Source organism: Geotrypetes seraphini, chromosome 1 (assembly GCF_902459505.1).
Source record: "Geotrypetes seraphini chromosome 1, aGeoSer1.1, whole genome shotgun sequence".
In the NCBI taxonomy this organism is placed as follows: Eukaryota; Metazoa; Chordata; class Amphibia; order Gymnophiona; family Dermophiidae; genus Geotrypetes; species Geotrypetes seraphini.
The window spans coordinates 493,833,396-493,854,658 of record NC_047084.1 but is presented as its reverse complement, the minus strand read 5'-3'; the positions used below and the strand labels follow the sequence as shown (position 1 = coordinate 493,854,658).

At 42.3% G+C, this 21,263-nt stretch overlaps 1 protein-coding gene across 3 annotated transcripts in view; it reads right to left on the bottom strand.

Moving 5' to 3' along the window:
• Positions 1-21,263, bottom strand: part of VPS13A (vacuolar protein sorting 13 homolog A) — a 489,236-nt gene that overhangs the window by 213,754 nt on the left and 254,219 nt on the right. For all 3 annotated transcript variants that reach the window (XM_033927056.1, XM_033927035.1, XM_033927045.1), the window contains 3 exons: positions 6,403-6,561; positions 5,553-5,814; positions 2,239-2,399 (listed from right to left, as the gene is read on the bottom strand). In XM_033927056.1, coding sequence (XP_033782947.1) covers positions 2,239-2,399; positions 5,553-5,814; positions 6,403-6,561 — 582 coding nt within the window. The remainder of the gene's footprint in view (positions 1-2,238; positions 2,400-5,552; positions 5,815-6,402; positions 6,562-21,263) is intronic.

Genomic DNA, 21,263 nt, shown 5'->3' with positions numbered 1-21,263 from the left:
GGTACGAAGAATAGATGTTGATTTGTAGATCTTAGTATTCTGGGTGGATCATGTGGAATAATTAATTTATCGACATATGCAGGTTCATTGGTTTTGCGTTTTGAAAATTAGCATGGCAAGTTTGTATGTTATTCTGTGTGGGATGGGGAGCATTCTTCAACAGTGGAGTAATGTGGTCATATTTTTTAGATCCTGTGATAACTCTGATAGCAATGTTTTGGATGAGCTACATCTTATCTCTTGCTGTAGTATACCCTTGTATAGGGAGTTACAATAATCTAAAAGCTTATCTATTTCAAAAATTGATTTCCTCTGACATCTTTTGAAAGGCACTGTTTTATTCTTTCATTTTGATCACTTTCTTTGTAAATCACTTTGGACTCCAATATGTTGGAGATAAAGAAGTCTATAAAAGCTGAGATTAGAATAAAATCAAATGTCTCAATTTTGATAAAAAGACCAGGCTTGGACATCCTGTTCCTGAAGAAAAGAAAAGAAAGGAAAGGAAGGAAGTAAGTTCCTATGAGCGTCGGGAGCAGCGCGGGCCATTCAGCATGGCTCTCTGCGTTAGAAACTGCTAGCGCAGTTTCATAGAAGAGGGGGGGAGGGGTTAAGGTTTTTCGGTGACAACATTTTGATCTCTCCCAATGTGGCAAGATATACCCAGTCCATACACAAGCAGTTCCCAAGCCTTAGACAGCAAGTTATTGGTTTAGGAGCTAAATTTCAATTATGATAATCTTGAAAATGTATAATTCAATTGGATAACAATATGTACATATATATATTTTATGATGTTTCTCAATTGCAATTTTTCTTGGAAAGCAAAAGTGTTGCTGTTATTGATGAATGCGCTACCTCTTATCTGCGCTTTAAATTATATGAAACTACCTTACTAATCTTTATTTCTTATTCCTCAGATTTTTGGAGATTCTTGCCTCTCCATACATGTGGACTATACAGATCCAAATGAGTTAATGCTCGTTATTCTTAATTTTATATTGTTTATTTGGCTCTTTATTCTATGTCAAAGTTATTTCTTTTATCTATAATAAAATTGCAAATAAACAAGGGGGGAATACATATTAAATTTCAAAACATTTTTGTATAGGCTGTGTTCCAAGGACTCCAAACATGACAGAAAATTAGTAACAGCTACATAATGGAACTGAGTTGAACTGACAGAGCATGTTAGATAAACATCCACTTCCAAAAAGATCAGCAACTGATGTAGGCAGCTGTCCAGGCCTACCTCGGTAATGAGACCTCGCACGCTATATACTGGTTTCAATAAGTATATATTTATTTAATCAATCAATAACAGCTTACAGGAATAAATCATTCAGCATATATCGTAACAGAAGGTGATCTCCAGGCCTGAAGATCCTCGGATGTCTGTTCTGTTCTTTCCCTCCCAGAGGCCTAATTTTATACATTTCTTGGAGGCTAACACCACGTTGGCCTAAATCACATGATACATCCTTATTGGCTATTTTCCTATGCACTACTGCCTAACTACATTCATTTATTGGCTGGTTTCACCTGCGTCATGTTATATGTTCGCCCTGTTTTCCGTAAGACCTAACCTTTTCCCCGAAATGCCTGTTTCTATACCATATAAGCATTTCTGAGCATAAGACCCCCTCCCAACTGTAAATATCTCTGACACCTGCTATTAGATGATATTTCTTGAGAATTTTATCTTCTGAGAATTCTATCTTCGGACTATGGTCTGTGTTTATCTCTTCATGGTATCTGGCTGGGTGGGCCCTGGTGCCAAACCGCAGCATTAGGACCTGTTATTTTCTCTCAAGTTTCACCGACACAGTAGTTAACTTAGCTTAAAACCTGGGTATTTCTCCATCCTTGCATGCCTTCTGATAAATGGTGTGCAATATCTTTTTACAGATAATCTACTGTTTCCATCAGCTACAGAGATAGATAAGGTAAATGTCAGTTGCAGGGGGGGAGGGAAGTTTTTCTGTAGAGAGAAAAGTGAGCTTTGTCTTTTTCCCTATCCCACTTCACCTGGTTTAATAATGTCAGGACTTACAGGGATTCTTCCAGAACTTTCATGCTTTACCTTCTTTCCATCTTCCTCCTTCTCTCACAACTCAATCTTGCAATACATCATTTTGGTTCAACAATAACTCTTGACAATGACCCTAGTGTACCAGAAATCCAGAAATGCATGGTGATAATACAAAACCATGGATATAAAACAAATACAGTACATACCTGCAAAGGGGAACGAATAGTTATGATTTTGCTCCCTTCCACTGTATCAATTTGACAAATTATGGATCTCTCAACTCCCGATTCATTGTGCATAGCATGGTAGAGACAGCACCCTACTTTGGTTAGAGGAATCTTGTCTACAGTTGAGTGGTTGAATGGTGCTAAAAAGTGACCAAAGTACAGATTATAAATATCAAAATGTCAAGTACAAACAAGAATCCAACTTTTGTTTTACAGCCGTAGAAAGCAGTCAAACATCCATCTTTGATTTTCAAGGTGTAAAGTTAAGTTCCTAAAATTCTGTATGTATCTCAGACCTATCCTGAATTTACAATTAGAAATTTTTTTTTATTTTTTTTTAAATCTGCCTTGGTTTGTTTATTATTTAGTGAGCACACATTTAGCATTATGCTTAACATATTATTGCTTTTGGAATATCAGGCCTATCATATTTGCAATGGAGACAGAACTTGATGCAGCAAGGCAACTTTTCTAATATCTTGATTGTCCTTGGAATAAATCATAGGATAAAGTCAAATATATATTAAAAAAAAAAACCCTTAGAAATAATTCTGAAGCAATGAGTAAAAGTTTCATGAAGAATTAATGTAGACAATTCTGGAATGCAAGCTTATCTGTAATTTCCCCTCCCCCCCAAAACAAAAACAAAACACTAAGAATATCTTTGGACCCTCTTTCATGCATTGAACATCTGATGTGAATCTATGATGGACAGCCAGCCATGTGTAAATGGCCCTGAGCCAAGATGCTTCTAGAAGGCTTGAAGCAAGTGTTTTCTGCTTACATAAACATAGAAACATAGAAATAGGCGGCAGATAAGGGCCACGGCCCATCCAGTCTGCCCACCCTAATTACCCTCCCCTATCTTTCCTCTGTGAATAGATCCCACATGTTGATCCCATTTGGCCTTAAAATCAGGCACGCTGCTGGCCTCAATCACCTGAAGTGGAAGACTATTCTAGCGATCAACCACCCTCTCAGTGAAAAAGAATTTCCTGGTGTCACCGCGCAGTTTCCCGCCCCTGATTTTCCATGGATGCCCTCTTGTTGCCATGGGACCCTTGAAAAAGAAGATATCTTCCTCCGCCTTGATACGGCCTGTGAGATACTTGAACGTCTCGATCATGTCTCCCCTCTCTCTGCGCTCCTCGAATGAGTATAGCTGTAATTTATCTAGCTGTTCTTCGTACTGGAGATCCTTGAGTCCCGAGACCATCCGGGTGGCCATTCTCTGGACCGACTCCAGTCTCAGCACATCCTTGCGATAATGCGGCCTCCAGAATTGCACACAGTATTCCAGGTGGGGCCTCACCATGGATCTATACAATGGCATAATGACTTCAGGCTTACGGCTGATGAAACCCCTGCGTATGCAACCCATAATTTGTATTGCCTTGGATGAAGCATGCTCCACTTGCTTGGAAGCCTTCATGTCCTCACTGACGATCACCCCTAAGCCTCCTTCTATAGTTAAGCCCTCAAGTGCTGATGGCAAGCAGAATTTAAGACAACGTTATCAGGCTACATGCTATCATGGCCCTCACTCGACGCACTTTGACAAGGACAGCTCATGGTGATGTCCAGCATGCCGAGGAGGGCGCGGCCATTCTGCATCTTTTCTTCCATCAGCTGCTTCAGGGCTCCGACACTGACATGACTCCATCGCTGGTGCTTTTGGGTGAAGGTTGTGTGCCATTCTTCTGCGGTCAGGACTTCGGGGATCTCCCACTGCCTGCCTTCTTTTCTCAGCCTGCTGTCTTTGACCATTGAACTTTTCCCACCTCTAAGCTGGCTTCTGTTTGGCGGGCCACCCTTGCTCAGAGTGGATGGTGTGCTGTCTCCCTGGTGGACTGATGGGATCATCTTCATGAACGTCATTTTGTTTTCTCCCACATTTCCTCTCTGTACTTGTTTCTTGATCGTATGGTGCTAAGCATGGCTTTCTTGTGTTGTCTTTGATTTGTTCTTCTACCTTTTTATGCAAGCTGTGTTCACAGATTTATTTCTATTCCATCACTTCTTGGCACTTTAACTTATATTGTGATCCCAATCTGGGACAGACAGGGAATTTCCTTGTGCCTCAGTATTGCATCTAAATGGTTCTATTAACTTGTAATGTTAAAAAATTTTGTTGTTGTTGTTGTATTCACTTTCTGTAACTGCATCGAACCGAAAGGCATTTTGCGGTATATAAATAAAGACTTATCCTGAGTGTTTATGTTTATTAAAATTTGATATCCCGCAGAAGCTTACAACAGTTCTCTGTGGCTAACAATTAAAACATATTCAATAAAAAAAAGAAAGGAACTCCATAACGTATAAGAAAAACCTATGCAATCATAAGAGTAAAATAAAAAAAAAAAGAGGCATGCCTTCTTAAAAAAATGCACCATAAGAAATACATTAATTACTTCTTAATAAATTAAGGTGGTGTAGAACGGGTACATGTGGATCAATTTTTTTGCTCCATCAAAAATTACAGACTAGGGGACTCTCGAAGTGATGAGAAAATATATTTCCTCTTATTGATTTTAAATGTTTTTCACTCAGAGAATAGTTAAGCTCTGAAATGCATTGCCAAAGGTTATGGTAAGAGCAGTTAACGTAGCTGGCTTTAAGAAAGGTTTGGATAATTTCCTGGAGGAAAAATCCAGTCTGTTTTTGAGACAGACATGCAGGAAGCCTCTGCTTGCTCTGGATCGGTAGCATGGAATTTCAAGTTTATTAGGTTTTTATATATCGCCTATCAAGGTTATCTAAGCGGTTTTACAATCAGGTACTCAAGCATTTTCCCTATCTGTCCCGGTGGGCTCACAATCTATCTAACGTACCTAATTTTGCTACTATTTGGGTTTTTGCCAGGTAGTAGTGACCTGGATTGGCTAGTGAAGATGGAATACTGGGCTACATGGACCATTGGTCCTTAAAAGCTTGATTTTTTTTCGCACAAGCACATTTATAGATTCTGGTGATGGTTTTTTTTTTAAAATATTTTTTCTTATACTACTTGAGAACCTGAAATAGTTATGTGTTATTGAAAGATCATTAAGCTCTATATGAATTTTTTCTTCTGGATAATTGTTTTATTTTAGGCATTTTATAATATTTTTTTGGAATTTATGTTTGTGTATAATGTTAGACCTATGTTTGTTTCTACCGTTTTATAGTATAGATTTATGGCTGGCTATACAAAATTGAACAGTACCAGAAGCATTTCCCATACTAATTATACTGACCCAGTGCTTCAAAGATATTTACCAATCATATGCATTATTATTGTTGTTTTTACTTACTAAGCTGAATATAAAATAGTTTGCTACTAAGGCTGGTCATTGCTGAGAACTGCTCACTCTCGCTCTTAGCTCTAACATAATCCATACTGAGACACGCTCCATCATTCAATTCAAATGTTTTTGCTCCAGAATCAACATTAATGGAAGTAAAGGAACCACTTGGTGAGACAGAAATGCTAAGCCCCAAGGAGTTCTTGATTACAAATGGAGCTTGATCTTTCTGGAAAATGTCTGAAGTTTTGCTAGTTGCTTCTACAAATGCCTAGAAAACAAAATGCAATTAGAATTAAAGAAATAGTATAGCAAAACATAAAAACTGCATGTATAAAACTCACACATTATGTTTCAAATTGATATTATAAAACTTCTCCCAGTCTTACACATTCAATCTCATTTCTCCCAAGTTAAATTTTTAAATTATCCATGCAACCACTCCTTATTAATAACATGGCACTGTTTATTACTGGATGATCATTAAAATATTTGAAATGATCAAGGATATCCTCTAATACCTAGTGCAAGCACTGAGGACATTATAAAACAATTAGAAAAAGAAACAGAAGTAATACAAATACAATTCCTATCACAACAGAATGAATATATTAAAGGTTATTGTAAACTTTACTGATCCAATACAGTACTCTGATGCTAGGATTCAGTTCTCCACATTAAGGGCCTGTTTTACAAAGCTGCACTAGCAGCTGCAGCGCTGTAACGGCCCCGAAGCCCATAGAGATTTAAAGGGCTTCGGGGTTGTTGCTATAACACACCTGAAGTACTGTTTTCTCATTTTCTAATTTCTTGACTATAATTGAAGAAATAATGAGTTTACTTTTAAATCAGTTCTTACCTTTCCTAAGTTGTTAAGCATCTGGAGCCCACAATTGGATATGGTAATATTCAACTGCTCTTTAGCAAAAATGCTTATTACTGTTTTATAGTCTGGTACCTTGTAGTCTTCCTCATCAACATTTAACTCACATATCTGTTTTCTAGTTTTCTTTTTCATCTAAAAGAAAAAAAGGGCATGTGTCTTGCAACACCTGTTTTTTTTTTTAACAAGATTAAAACTGCAATGTACCTAATTACATTAAACTATGGAAACCTCTACAACTGTATTGTGAAACATCCTCTTGACAATTATTGCTTTACAAGACTTGTATAATATCTATAGTAACAATGATCATAATGATATAATGGTTACATAAGTGATGCAATGAGTAGAGCTGACATATTCTGTCTCATAAACAAGTAATGGAGTTTTATTACAGTGTTACCTTGGATTACGAGCATAATCCATTCCAGGAGCATGCTTGTAATCCAAAATGCTAGTTTATGAAAGCAAAGTTCCCCATAGAAAATAGTGGCAATACCGACGATTCGTTCCAGAACCCGGGTTCTGTACCTGTCGGGTGCCGGGTGCTGCTGCGCCATCTCCTCTGTCCGTCATCCGAAGAATAATCCCACAGTGCCGCTTCGGGAGTGGGATGCCTCTAATGTCCGCCAGCCGCTGGAGAACACCACAGTGCCGCTTCAGAGGGATGCCTCCTCCATCCGCCGGCCAGCCCTCCACGTCGGATGCCCCCCGCATGCTGGACAGCCCCCACCCGAGCCCACGCAGCCGAGCACCGCCCCACCCGCACTCCACGCACAACACCGATGATTGATGCTGTGCGCGTCACACGCAACGCGCAGGCGGGACGGCACCCAGCTGCACAGGCCTAGACAGAGGTCCTCCAACCTGCGGAAGGCACCTGATGTGGAAGGCACCTGGCCGGAAGACGAAAGAGGAATCCCCCGAAGCGGCGTTTCCTGGGCTGTAAGTGCTCGTTTATCGGGGCAGTGCTCGGTTTGTGAGTCAAAAGTTTGCTGAGTGTTTTGCTCGTCTTGCAAAACACTCGCAAACCGAGGTTCCACTGTACTTATATTCCATGTGCTTCTTTCAAGCGCATATGTCACTATTCTTCACAATGACAGTGTTGATCATTTTTTAATAAGCCCCTCCTCTATATAAAAAAGTTATTTTTAATAATAATCCATGAGTCACACAACAAGGGAGCACCTAGGAAAAGGCAGCATCTTAAACACTGCAGTGAGCACTAGAACACCAACACACGCATTGTAAAACTAAACAAGCCAGACCCTGCACAGTCAATTGATCCTGTACAGTCGATGCTAACAGAAAGCAATGTCCTTTTCATACACACATATGCACCCTCGCCCAATATGGAATAATCACAAACTAAAAACAGAAATATGTAAACAAAAGTTAAACTGAACCGCCAAGAAACCAGACTCTGCATACAATGCAACACCACAGAAACAGTGACACATGTTCCCTAATAATGTACAAAATATAAAGACAGTAGATGTAAATTTGAAAAAACTAATACATAACAATCATCACTTTACAAAATTAACAAATAGAAAAAAAACAAATAACGAGAAATAAGAAAATACCATTTTATTGGACTAATCCATTTTTCAATTACCATATTTTTCCGCTGCATAAGATGCACCGGACCATAAGACGCACCCTAGATTTAGAGGAGGAAAACAAGAAAAAAAATATTCTGAACCAAATTCTCCCTGCCAGGCTCTGCACCCTGTCCCCCCTCTGGTGGTCTAGTAGTAGGCTGGGACAGGGCACAGGGCAGGCAGGCCTAGTGACAGGCAGGCAGGGCCCCCCCCCAGTACTTTTCTAAAATTGCTGCCGTCCAGCACTGAATCCTGCGCTGCTGCCCTTCCCTCTGCCTGACTCCTCCGGCAGCGTCAGAACAGTGACAAGGCAGGTGCAAGCTCATTCTGAGCAGGGACCGTCAATTGAAGGTTAAGTGTACATTGCCATAGAAGGGATTAGTAGTAGTGGATTAGCCTCTCTTACCCGCAGGCAGCAGAGCAGACTTGGCCGGCTAGCTCACGGGGATCAAGGGAACACTGAAGCTGAAGTCAGTGGCGGAGGAGAAGAGTATGTTGGTGGTGGAAGAGCCATTTGCTCTCTTGTTTGCATGTCTGAGCCGCTTTTATACGTCTCCATGTGCAGCGAACCAAACAGCCAATCAGACGCCAGTTCTCGACGTACGCAGCCAATGGGACCACACAACAGGGACAGGTCCAATCCAATGGAATGGCCCACAGCAGCAACTCACTTGAGCAGCAGAGGCGGAAGCGGCGGTGAGAGCGTCCATGAGTGACAATGCCAGGCAGTGGAGATTGGCTGCCGAACCCCCTCGGCGTGGTGTAGGAGCTGTTCGGTGAGCGCAAGGGGGTGTGGCAACCCAGAAATCAGGAAGTGGGACCCGGGAAAGACTTAGGTTGTTGGAGCGAGAGGTGGGGGGGGGGGGGTTGGACCCTTATTTCCAACCACTTTTGGGGAGAAAAAATGCGTCTTATGGAGCAAAAAAATACACTAGCTTTCAGAGGTCAAATCTTTCTTCAAGACAGTACAGTATGGTATCCTGTCCTTACCTTTCTATTCAGCGTTTGTCCTCTTCTCCCTTCCATGCAACATCAGCCCTCTCTCTTTGCCCCTTCCACCCAGCTTCTGCCCTCTCTCTCTAACCCTTCCATCTACTGTCCACCCTCTCTCTGCCCTTTCCATCCATATAGCATCTTCCCTCTTTCTTTGTCCCTTCAATAAACTGTATACCCGGTGCCGTTTCTCTCCTTTGTACATGATTCATTTCAGCTTCACCCCCCTCACCATTTTTTGTCTCCACCCTCTCCCCTATGCTCTGGCATCTCTCTCTCTTCTCCTTTCCTTCCTTCCTTCCCACTTCACCCCATGGTCTGGCATCTCTATCTCCTTCCCTTCCCTTATGTCCTGGCATTTCTCTCTCCTCTCCTGTGTCTCCCTCTCCCTCCTTGCTCTGGCACCTCTCCTTCCTTTGCCTCTGGTCTGGCATTTGTCTCCTTAGTTTCCCTTCCTTGGCTTCTCTCTCCTCTCTTTCCATCTCTCCCACCCCCTCCATTATCTGGCATCTCCACTCCTTCCTTCCTTTCCCCTGGTCTGGCATCTTCCTTCCCTCCCAAAAAATTGGGTGCAGCGGCAGCAACATTTCTCTCCTCCCCTCAAATTGGGTGAAACAGCAGCAGCATTTCTCTTCCCTCCCCCAACAGATTCACTACAGGCTAAGGCGGGAGATAGGTCAGTGATGGAGGGAAGCTTACAACTTGGTGTTCTTGCTTGCTTTGGGCCTTCTTCACTGCCGGGTCTTGCCTTCGCGGAAACAGAAAGTAGGCAGGACCCGGCAGAAAGGAAGGCCCGAAGCAAGCAAGAATAACAAGTTTTAAGCTTCCCTCCCAGCCCTATCTCCCACCTTAGCCTATAGCAAATCTATTTCTCGGACCTGCTTTATTCCTCTCAGGCACCTTCTTCCTCCTATTTTGTGAGCCAGCAGCAGTTACTTAAGCACACAGCTGTTAGCTTCCGCCTCTCCTCTTTCCAATTGGTTCTCCTGCACAAAGTGAAACCAATTAAAGAAACACATCAGCCTGTCTTGCGGGATCAGCGGCAGAACGAAAGCGAACATATCTCCCTGTTTCGCGTACTCGGTTGTAATGAGCTTGCAGCCCCTGCCTCCAACTGCAACCATAAAAAAAAAAAAGCTGAAAACCCGCTTGCTGGCGCTTAAAACAAAAGGCAGGCTGAGGTAAATTTGCGACCAAGATGACAGCCGGGTGCTCACCTAAATTAGCTGGGCGAGGTGCACATAGCTGGGCGAGGTGCACAGCTAAAAGGTGCTAGGGAGAACACTGCAATGATGTTCATGACTCTGTTGTAATGCATATGATCAATTGATGTGTCATTTACATTTGCTCTTGTTTGTTAATTATCATGTTTGATTTATATGTATACAAATAAAATAAAACATTTGAACTAAAAAATCCCTGCAATATATCATAGCTAAAAAGAAAAAAAACCTTATTCACTATATATATACACTTAGAAAATACTGACAGATAAATAACCCCCTAATTCTATAACATTATGTAACAAAATGTTAATAGTTTTTTTGTTCCTGGCTAATAAGTGTTCTTTCTTAATTGCCTATGCCAGAAAAATATTTAAAATGGCTATCATTCCACTCAAACTTTGCTTTTGTGACCAGGACATTGATATTTTGAAATTCAACTTTTCTACAGAACATTAAAGATCGAGTCCAAACTGAATAAACTTAGAGGCCCTTTTACTAAGGCACACTAGGGTATTGCCATATGGCAAACAGTACTGCAGATGCACCATGCTTGAAGATGAAGTAAATAGATTAATGGGCGGCAATTCAGGCTGTAAAGCTTACTGTGACTGTGGGCAGAGATGGGCGGAGGAAGCGGCGTGTTGTGGGTGTGTGCATTCAAAATGCACTGGCGGTCTGTGGTGAAGGCAAATGGCGCTTCTTCCTACCGGGTTAGTGCAGGAGCCTTTACCGCCTACAAAAAGGCAGGTGGTAATGGCTCTTCAGACATGCTGTTATTGCAGTGCATGTGGGCAGAAACCTGCTTCTCAGCAAACCCATCTACATACCATGCTTTTTGACCTGTGGTAACTTCTGAATTGCCGTAGGCCAAAAATTGGCACTAGATACCTGCGGTGCTAAATTTTGGCCACAGGCCTTAGTAAAAGGGCCCCTTAGAGCAACTTCAAGGGCTTCTTAGAACTTTCCATTGATATAAATAGTAGCACTGTATAATTATAGAGATCTTAAGCTAACCAGCTCAGTTCATTTCCTTACCTAACTGGAAATATCTGCATTGTTTTAAATGGCATCCAGAGGCTGCAAACATCTGGTAGATGCATTTTGCTATGTATGTGGCCAATTTATCTAGGGGAAAAAAAGTACTCCAAAGAAGCATTTGCTAAGATGTGCGAGGCCTATAAGGCATATTTTGGCATGCCTGTTAGGGATCAAGACAAACCTTGGGCACCTCATTTCACATGTGAGCACTGCCCAAAAACTCTGAAGTTAATACATTGTGTTTCTCACTAGGATGACAGAATTTTCTGCTATAAATTTCTTAGAATGCTTTACAATTTTCAATATTATTTGAAAATATATCATATATGAAATATGTTGTGAGAATCTTGTACACATTGGTCATAGGTAAAATAAATATTGTTTTCATTACCCCAATTTCATTTTGTTCTTCTACAGCAGGGGTGCCCACACTTTTTGGGCTTGCGAGCTACTTTTTAAATGACCAAGTCAAAATGATCTACCAACAATAAAATTAAAAAAAAAACACAAAGCACACTGTATGCATAGAAAATGTTAATTATCATTCCTATTCCAGGGTTTTTCAAAGAGGTCAAAGCAGATGACTCTAAGCACTGTCACCTCAGTAACAACCATACAAAAATAGACAAATATACCCCCTCCCTTTTTACTAAACCACGATAGCAGTTTTTAGCGCAGGGAGCTGCACTGAATGCCCAGCGCTGCTCTTGACACTCATAGGCTCCCTGCGCTAAAAACCTCTATTGCGGTTTAGTAAAAGGGGACCTTAGTGTAAAATATAGACAGCAGATATAAATTCAGACACATTTTGATCACTAAATTTAAAATAAAATCATTTTCCCTACCTTGTCTGGTGATTTCATGAGTCTCTGGTTGCACTTTCTTCTTCTGACTGTGCATACAATCTTTCTTCCCTTCTTTTAGCCTGTATGCTTCCTCTCCTCCAGACCTCATTCCTTCCCCCAACTTTTCCTTCCTCTTCCCTGACCTTTCTTTCTCTCTGCCTCCCTTTCATTTTTTTCTGTTTCTCTTCTTTCCTTCTGTATCCCTGCCTGCCCTTTTTCTTTCTTTCTTTCTCCCTGCCCTCCCCCAAGCCACTGCCACTGCCATTACCATCGGGGACCAGGACCCAAACGCCACCAATAACAGGCCCCAAGCTCTCCCTGCTTCGGCCAACCAGCATTCCTCTCCCCGACGTCAATTCTGCCATTGGGAAGAGGAAGGCTGATCAGCCCAAGATCGTGATCAACCTATTGGGGGAAATGCTGCCGGGTCCTGCCTTCGCGGAAACAGAAAGTAGTCAGGACCCGGCAGGAAGAAGAACAAATGCTTCACTAACCTGTCTCCCGCATTAGCCCGTAGCGAACGCTTGCTTCAGGGCTCTCAACATGTGCGCGCCGGCTTCCCTTCTCCCCTCCCCCCCCCCGGACATAACTTCCGGTTTCGGAGGGAAGAGAAGAGAAGCCGGCACGCACACGTTAGAGCCCGGACCATAAGTTCGCTACGGGCTGAAATCTCCAAGCCGGTTTTTGGGGTTTTTTTTTAATGTTCAGCAGCGGCAGATGACAGCTGGGCGGACCGCCCAGCTAAAAGGCCCTAGGGAGAACACTGGAGAGGAAGGCTGATCGGCCCGTAGATCAGGACGGCAACACGAGTGCGATCGACTCGAGTTGCCTTCCTGAGCTACTGGTCGATCGCGATCGACGCGTTGGGCACCCCTGTTCTACAGGATGGTACAAAGAGGAAAAGAGCCATAAAGTTTGTTATCCCACTCAAGCAACTGCTACTTCTGCATGCATCTGCAATCACATATCCAGACATTTCTTCATTCATCACCTGGTGCCACATTGCCCAGAGCACCCCATAACCATACCCCAGAGAGAGAGCAGCAAGCCTGAGTGAGGAAGACATTGTAGATCCAGTTTACGATATCATTGGTGCAGCTGATGAGAGAAACCCATACTATCCAAACCAAAAAGACCTCAATGACTTGATCAGAGATCTTGGTCTCACCAAGTCCAATGATGAGCTTTTGGCATCTAGGCTCAAGCAGAGATTGGATGAAAGTGTGCAAGTCACAGATCAGAGGAAGCGTCACCAAGCTTTTTCCACCTTCTTCACCCATCAAGATGAACCATGCTTCTGCCACAATGTGTCCTGTCTGCTTGAGGCAACTGGAATCGCCTGTAACTCAAGAGTGTCATCTCTTAATTGACAAGATCATCCAAATTAGGAACCAAAGTGGAGAACTGGATTAGAAACTGGTTGACGGACAGACACCAGAGGGTGGTGGTTAATGGAAGTCGTTCGGAGGAAGGAAAAGTGAGTAGTGGAGTCCCTCAGGGTTCAGTGCTGGGGCCGATCCTGTTCAATATGTTTGTGAGGGACATTGCTGAAGGATTAGAAGGAAAGGTTTGCCTTTTTACTGATGATACCAAGATTTGTAACAGAGTGGACACCGAGGAGGGAGTGGAAAACATGAAAAAGGATCTACAAATGTTAGAGGAATGGTCTAATATCTGGCAACTAAAATTCAATGCAAAGAAATGCAAAGTAATACATTTGGGGATTAACAATCAGAAGGAGCCGTATATGCTGGGAGGGGAGAGGCTGATATACACGAGGGGGAGAGGGACCTTGGGGTGATATTGTCCGAAGATCTAAAGGCGAAAAAACAGTGTGACAAGGCGGTGGCTGCTGCCAGAAGAATGCTGGGCTGTATAAAGAGAGGCGTAACCAATACAAGAACGAAGGTGTTGATGCCCCTGTACAGGTCGTTGGTGAGGCCCCACTTGGAGTATTGTGTTCAGTTTTGGAGATTGTATCTGGCAAAGGACATAAAAAGGCTTGAATCGGTCCAGAGGAGGGCGACGAAAATGATAGGAGGTTTGCAACAAAAGACGTATAAGGAGAGACTGGAAACCCTGAATAGGTATACCTTAGACAGGGGTGTCAAAGTCCCTCCTCGAGGACCCCAATCCAGTCGGGTTTTCAGGATTTTCCCAATGAATATGCATGAGATTTGCATGTACTGCTTTCATTACATAATCATTGGGGAAATCCTGAAAACCCAGCTGGATTGCGGTTCTCGAGGACCGACTTTGACACCTGTGCCTTAGAGGAAAGGAGGGACAGGGGAGATATGATTCAGACGTTCAAATACTTGAAATGTATTAACGTAGAACATAATCTTTTCCAGAGAAAGGAAAATGGTAAAACCAAAGGACATAATTTGAGGTTGAGGGATGGTAGACTTAAGAGCAATATAAGGAAATTCTTCTTTACGGAGAAGATGGTGGATGCCTGGAATGCGCTCCCGAGAGAGGTAGTGGAGATGAAAACAGTGACGGAGTTCAAAAAAACGTGGGATGAACACAGAGAATCTAGAATCAGAAAATAATAGTAAATATTGAAGAATTAAAGCCAGTACTGGGCAGACTTGCACGGTCTGTGTCTGTTTATGGCCATTTGGTGGAGGATGGGCTAGGGAGGGCTTCAACGGCTGGGAGGGTGTAGATGGACTGGAGTGAGCTTTGACGGAGACTTCAGTAGTTAGAACCTAAGAACAATACCGGGCAGAGCTTTGGATTCTTGCCCAGAAAAAGAAGAAGAAAAAAACAAAAACAAACAAAAAAAAACCAACAAATTTTTTGATTGAATCAGGTTGGGCAGACTAGATGGACCATTTGGGTCTTTATCTGCTGTATTCTACTATGTTACTACATTAGGAGCATAAAAGACATGCTGTTCCATAACGGGAACAAGGACCTGTCTCATCCACTGGTTCATTAGACCATCTACACAATGAGACAACGACGACTCACTAGGCCATACTTTCCATCCATACCACTTTGCACTGATCATCCAACTGGGCTATTGCAATTCTATCGACTCGGGCATCAACACCACACTAATCCACAAACTTCAACTCATCCAGAACACAGCAGTAAGACTGATTTTCAACCTAAAGAAATATGATTCGATCTCGACCTTCCTCAAACACTATACTGGCTTCCAATATCATCCCAGATAAACTTCAAAATATCATGTATCCTATACAACATATTGCATGGAAACTTGGCTGCTCCCCTTATACAGATATTCTCAGCGACCTGGTCCACATCCAGAAGAATCCTTACCAGAATTCAACTGAACTTACCGCCCATAGGGAACCTTCAAAACAAGTAGATTTTCAACTCCATGCTAACATATCTGGGAGTAAAAACCTGGAACGATCTCCCAGAAACTATCAGAAAGGAGGCAAACTACTCTTTCTTCTGAAAAAAAACTGAAAACTTAACCTCTTTGACAATTAATATTTGCTTTTTCTGCTTTCCTCCTATATGTCCTCTTCCCCCTTCTTCTTCCCCTTCCCTCCCTGTTTAATCTTCAGTCGCCTAGAGCTTGTATAGGTTTGTGTGACTCACAAATAGAAGATTAGATTAGATTCACTCAGTGAACCTCAAAGAGGATTACAGATCACTTCACTGGCTCCCTATCAGCCTATGCATACAAAACAAACTTCTATTACTATAACATACAAGTGTGTTCATTCTACAGCCCCTCAGTATCTCTCCTCTGTTGTCTCGTCTTACACGCCTCCCAGGGAATTATGTTCTTCAGCTAAATTGCTTTTATCTGAACTCTTCTCCTCCAATGCCAATTCTAGACTTCATTCATTCTCGCTGCCCCTTAAGCCTGAAATAGACTACTTGAGGCTGTGCATCACGCTCTTTCCCTTGTTCAAAAATAGATTGAAAAGCCCACCTTTTCGAGATTGCTTTCAACACTTAACCCTCTTTCCCTCTGCTCATCACCCAAAACTTCAAGCCTGAAGCTTGAAGCTTAATACAACCAAAACAAAATTATTATGGTTAGGCCCAAAATTGGATTGTCTTCCTCCTTCTGTAGCTTTGGTTTCTGGATCCTCTCTATAGATTGAGTTTTCTGTCAAGGTTTTGGGAGTCCTCATTGACTCCTCTCTCTCTTTTAAGGATCAAATTAACTCTGTGGTCAAAAAATGTTTCTTTAATCTGCGTTTATTGAGGAAGGTTAGACATCTCTTTCATCATCGACATTTTTCCATATTAGTTCAGTCAATTATATTATCTCATCTCGATTATTGCAATCACAGTATCACAAAAACTTGTCTTTATAGATTGCAACTGATTCAAAATACTGCTGCGAAATTGATCTTTGGGAAACGTAAATTTGATCACTCCGTTGCTCCAGAGTCTCCATTGGCTCCCGGTTTATTTTAGAATTCAATTCAAATGTGCTTGTGTTGTTTTTAAAATTCTATATGGTATCTTTACTCCTCTCCTTCCTTTATCTTGGAACATTTACAGATTCTCCTTTGCAAGAAGTAATCAACAATTTATATTATCTCTTCCTTCCAAGAAAGGGATTAAAGGAGTCAGGATTTTTTAGTCAATCTCTGATTTTTAAGTTTTCTCAACTTTGGAATGATCTTCCACTCCTTTTAAGGAGTTCTAGTTCATTTCAACTTTTTCGTAAATCTTTAAAAACCATTTTATTTGCAAAACACTTTGAAAATTAATCTTCCAAAACTTAGCTTTATTCTTTATGGTTTTTATTTGTTAAGTTAACTATTGTAAACTGGGTTGAGCTTTCTTGGAATGATGTCTCAGTATATAAAGCCAAGCTTTAGGTTAGATTAGATTAGTCATTAGTTTAACCATTCCCCACTAACTGCAACTCTTACCCTGGCATCCCGTTTATCTATCTTGATTGATTAGATTATGAGCTCATTCAAGCACGGACTGTTTCCTTTGTATATACAGCTCTGCTAGAAATAGTTAACAGCAGTAGTAGTAGCAGCATCAAGACCTTACTAGGCATCTTGAAGTATGATGGCTATGAAGATGTGCCTGGGAGGTCGTTGGAGACTTCAAAATGGTGGCATTCCTAATGAGCCTCCCAAGGTGGTTTTACCAAATTTCCATGCTCTCTCTGCCTTTGGGACAGCAGGGACACAAAGGCACATTACCAAAGGCAGGACTAGCCACAGTGGACTGAGTTCTCTGTGGGGAGAAAACATCAAATGGAAACCACTGGAGGACCCTCAGAAAGTGCTGATACCACCACTGCACATCAAATCAAGCCTAATGAAACAGTTTGTCAGAGCTCTAGTTAAGAGTCGGCAGCCTTCAAGTACCTTCAAGACATTTTCTCTAATCTGTCTGAGGCTGGTGTCTTCGTCGGACAACATATAAAGAAGATCCTGGAATTCAATGAATTTCCCAAGAAGCTAACTAGGAAAGAGAAAATGGCTTAGGACAGCTTTGTCACACTGGCAGGTAGGATCGGACCTGCCTCTTCACATTCCTGCTTCTCTCCAGCCCATTTGAGGGCCGCCGAAAGCTTCTCCGCCGGTGCAGGAACGATCGGGCTTAACTCTGCCCACTCCAGTGCCCTGCTCCTCTTCAGCCCATTTGAGGGCCGCCAAAAGATTTCCCTCAGTGAATCTCCAAGGCAGAGGAAGATGGAAGCTTCTCTCCATCTTGTCCCTCCTTCCTCCACCTGACATCACTTATGCACAAAAGATTGGTCTTGTTTTACCACGATTAGACTTAATGCTAAGTTTTACCTTGTTTAAGTTCTTACATGACACTAACTAGATGTTAAGTTGTGCTCAGTGCTAAGGATCGGGCTCAGTGCTAAGTTTTTCTGTTTAGATGTTAAGTTCCACCTCTGTTTATGCTGTCTCATGAAACTAATTAGATGTTAGTTGGGCATAGTGCTAAGTTTTATCCTCATTAGATGCCTAGCTCTACCTCTGATTAAGCTCTCACACAAAACTAACAGACGTTAAAGTTTCACCCCTGTTCTTGTCTTACTAGTAGCAATTAGGTGCTAAGTTTTTTTCCTCCGATTTAAACCACCACTCAGAGAATAAATAAGTCCCAAGCTTTCCCCGTGAGTTGATGCTAAGCCTTTCCTCTGTTCCGAGATTACTTACACGCGAAACAAATAGGTCCTGCCTCCCAGCCCTCCCAAAGGTTTCCCCTAATTCTCACCATGAAGTCACCTCCGTGGCTCCTTCTTCTCTTACTCTGCACATTTTTCAATACCACCCTCTGCTTGAAACCTTCCTCTCCCAACTCCACACGTCAGTAATATTTGCCCTGGCCTCAGAATCCCCACGCTGATGCGCACCAGAACTCATCCCTTAAAAAAAAACCCTCGAAGAGTCAATCACACCTCTTTAAAGCCTGTTCCCCCTGCTAATCTACCCAGCCTTGCCTCTGATTCTCTCATCCCAGTCCCAACACTTTATTGCAACGCCAGATCCGCATGCAACAAGACTCAAATTTTGAAGGACCTACTTGAGGATTTTGACCCTGGATTCTTGTGCATCACGGAATCATGGATTGCAAAAGAAGACTTTATTTACACAAAACGATCTCTATTCCTACGGTTACCAAGGCCTCTTCTCCCCCAGAACCAACTGAAAAGGAGGAGGCCTGGCACTCCTCTACAAATCATTCTTTGATGTCCAGCTCCTCGAAAAGGGTAGCCACACCTCACTAGAATATATGCTAGCTTCAGTCAACGATGAACTCCACCCTCACCCACTGGGTATCTTGTTACTATATTGTCCACCAACCCCCTTGGAACAAATCCTCCAAACTCATCCTCGAGACCATAACAAACGCCTTCCTAAAATTTCAAAGATTACTGATCATTGGGGATATTAATCTCCTAGACGACATCACCAGCAAGGATGCAACTGAATTCAATAACTTCCTCACCTCTCTAGGCTTCCCCTCCCCTGCATCCTCTCCAACCCATGAAAAGGGGCACACACTAGACATCATCAGTTTCTTCGATCTTACCAATTACAAAACTTTAGCCGATGACACTCGCTGGGAACACGTCCCTTGGTCCGACCACTTCTCCCCGTTTTCATGTCGCACCTTAGGGCCACATCCCATAACTCAAATTCCATTGCCTTCCGCAAAAAAAATTGCGAGTGAATTGTTCTGGTCCAAATTTCTCAACCAGTTCTCTTCCTGTCCTAAGCCTGTAGAGCCAGAAATCAATTGGCATAACTGGGTCACCCTCTCCGAGACTACCTACCACTCCCTTGACCCACTATCCACTAAAACTGTCTCCTACTCCTGTAAGGCCCATTGGTATCTTCCATATCACAGAGAACTGAAGCAGAAATGTTGAGTACTGGAGCGTAAATGGAAAAAAAAATCTAAATCCCCTGCAGATAGACAGTCCTGGCGGGTCAATATTAAGTTCTACAATACAGTACTAAAAAAAGCAAGGAAGAACTTCTACGGTGATAAAATCTCCAGATCCAACAACCAGACGCTCCTTAACGTCTAAAAATGATTCCACCATTCTCCCCTCCTCTCCATCAGCCGATGATCTAGCAAAATTGTTCAACGAAAAGGTCATTACCTTAAGATACTCCTTCCCACCAGCCGTCTCTTACAACTCTCTAGTGCCCACTGATTCCAACTCTACCCTAGCCGTCTTCAACCCTATCCTAGCTGACAGATCCTGGACTGTCTTTGAGCATGTATCCGAATCCCAGGTCTCTAAACTCTGCCTCAAACTGAAATCCTGCAACTGTACCTTGGACCCATTCCCCTCTTACCTATACGAGAAAATTCCCACACAGACCCATCTCGTCACTCACCAAACTTATAATCTGCCTTACTATCGGGCCTATTTTCTGCAGAAATGGGACATATTGCCTTGACCCCACTACTGAAAAAAGCTGATCTAGACACTTCCATAACATCCAGCTATCACCCAATGGCAAATATTCCTCTACTGACCAAGATGTTAGAGTCCATCATATCTACCCAACTCTCATCCTATTTAGAGAGATTCTCCATTCTCCTACCTTACCAATATGGCTTTAGACCCAACTTCAACAACTACATTCTCGTAATAAGTTCGATGTTCTGCTACAGTTCAATCTTTCTACAGCTTTTGATGTTGTCCATCATGATATTCTAATTTTCCAACTTTCCGAGATAGGCATTAATTCCACAGTCTTAGACTGGTTCTCAAATTTCTTACAATCCCGCTCTTACACAATTAACATGAATGGCACCTCGTCCTCTCCTTGGAAACCGATATGTGGAGTCCCGCAGGGTTCACCTCTATCCCCTATTCTTTTCAACATCTATATGTCCTCCCTGAAACTCTTCCTGGAAACACTTTACACTTATGCTGATGACATCCTTGTCCTCCTCGAGACCGACTCCAACCTCACTAACCTCTCTGAGAACATATCCTCATGTATAACGAACCTCCAATCCTGGGTCCTCACTGTACAAATGAAACTAAACGAATCCAAAACAAAACTACTTTGGCTTGACCCAAAATTAGATCAGCTACCCACCCTCATCCCACTGTCCTCTGGCACCACACATTGCAGCTTGAGTTCTCAAGCAAAGTTTTGGGCATCATCATTGACTCTACACTGTTCTTCAACGACCACCTCAACTCCTTGGTAAAAAAAAAATGCTTTTTTAACCTTCACATGCTGAGGAAAGTGAGATCCTGCTTCCACCAACAACATTTTGCTGTCCTTGTACAATCCATCATTCTTTTCAGACTGGACTATTGTAACTCCATCTACTTAAGTCTAACCAAGAAAAGCCTTCAAAGACTTCAGCGGATTCACAATACCGCGGCTAAGCTAATCTTGGCAAAAAGTAAATTTGACCATGTTTCCCTGCTCCTGTCCAAATTTAATTGGCTTCCAGTAATCTCCAGAGTTCACTTTAAATGCACCTGCCTAACTTTTAAGATCCTACACGGCATCCTTCCTCCCCTTATTCCACTATCTTGGAATCCTGATACCACTAGATACCACTAGATCCACCCAAAAATTCAAACTATCCTTCCCCTCATTAAAAGGCGTATCCCATGCAGGAAAACTAGGGACATCCCTCTCCATCAGAATCACAGAGCTCTGGAATAA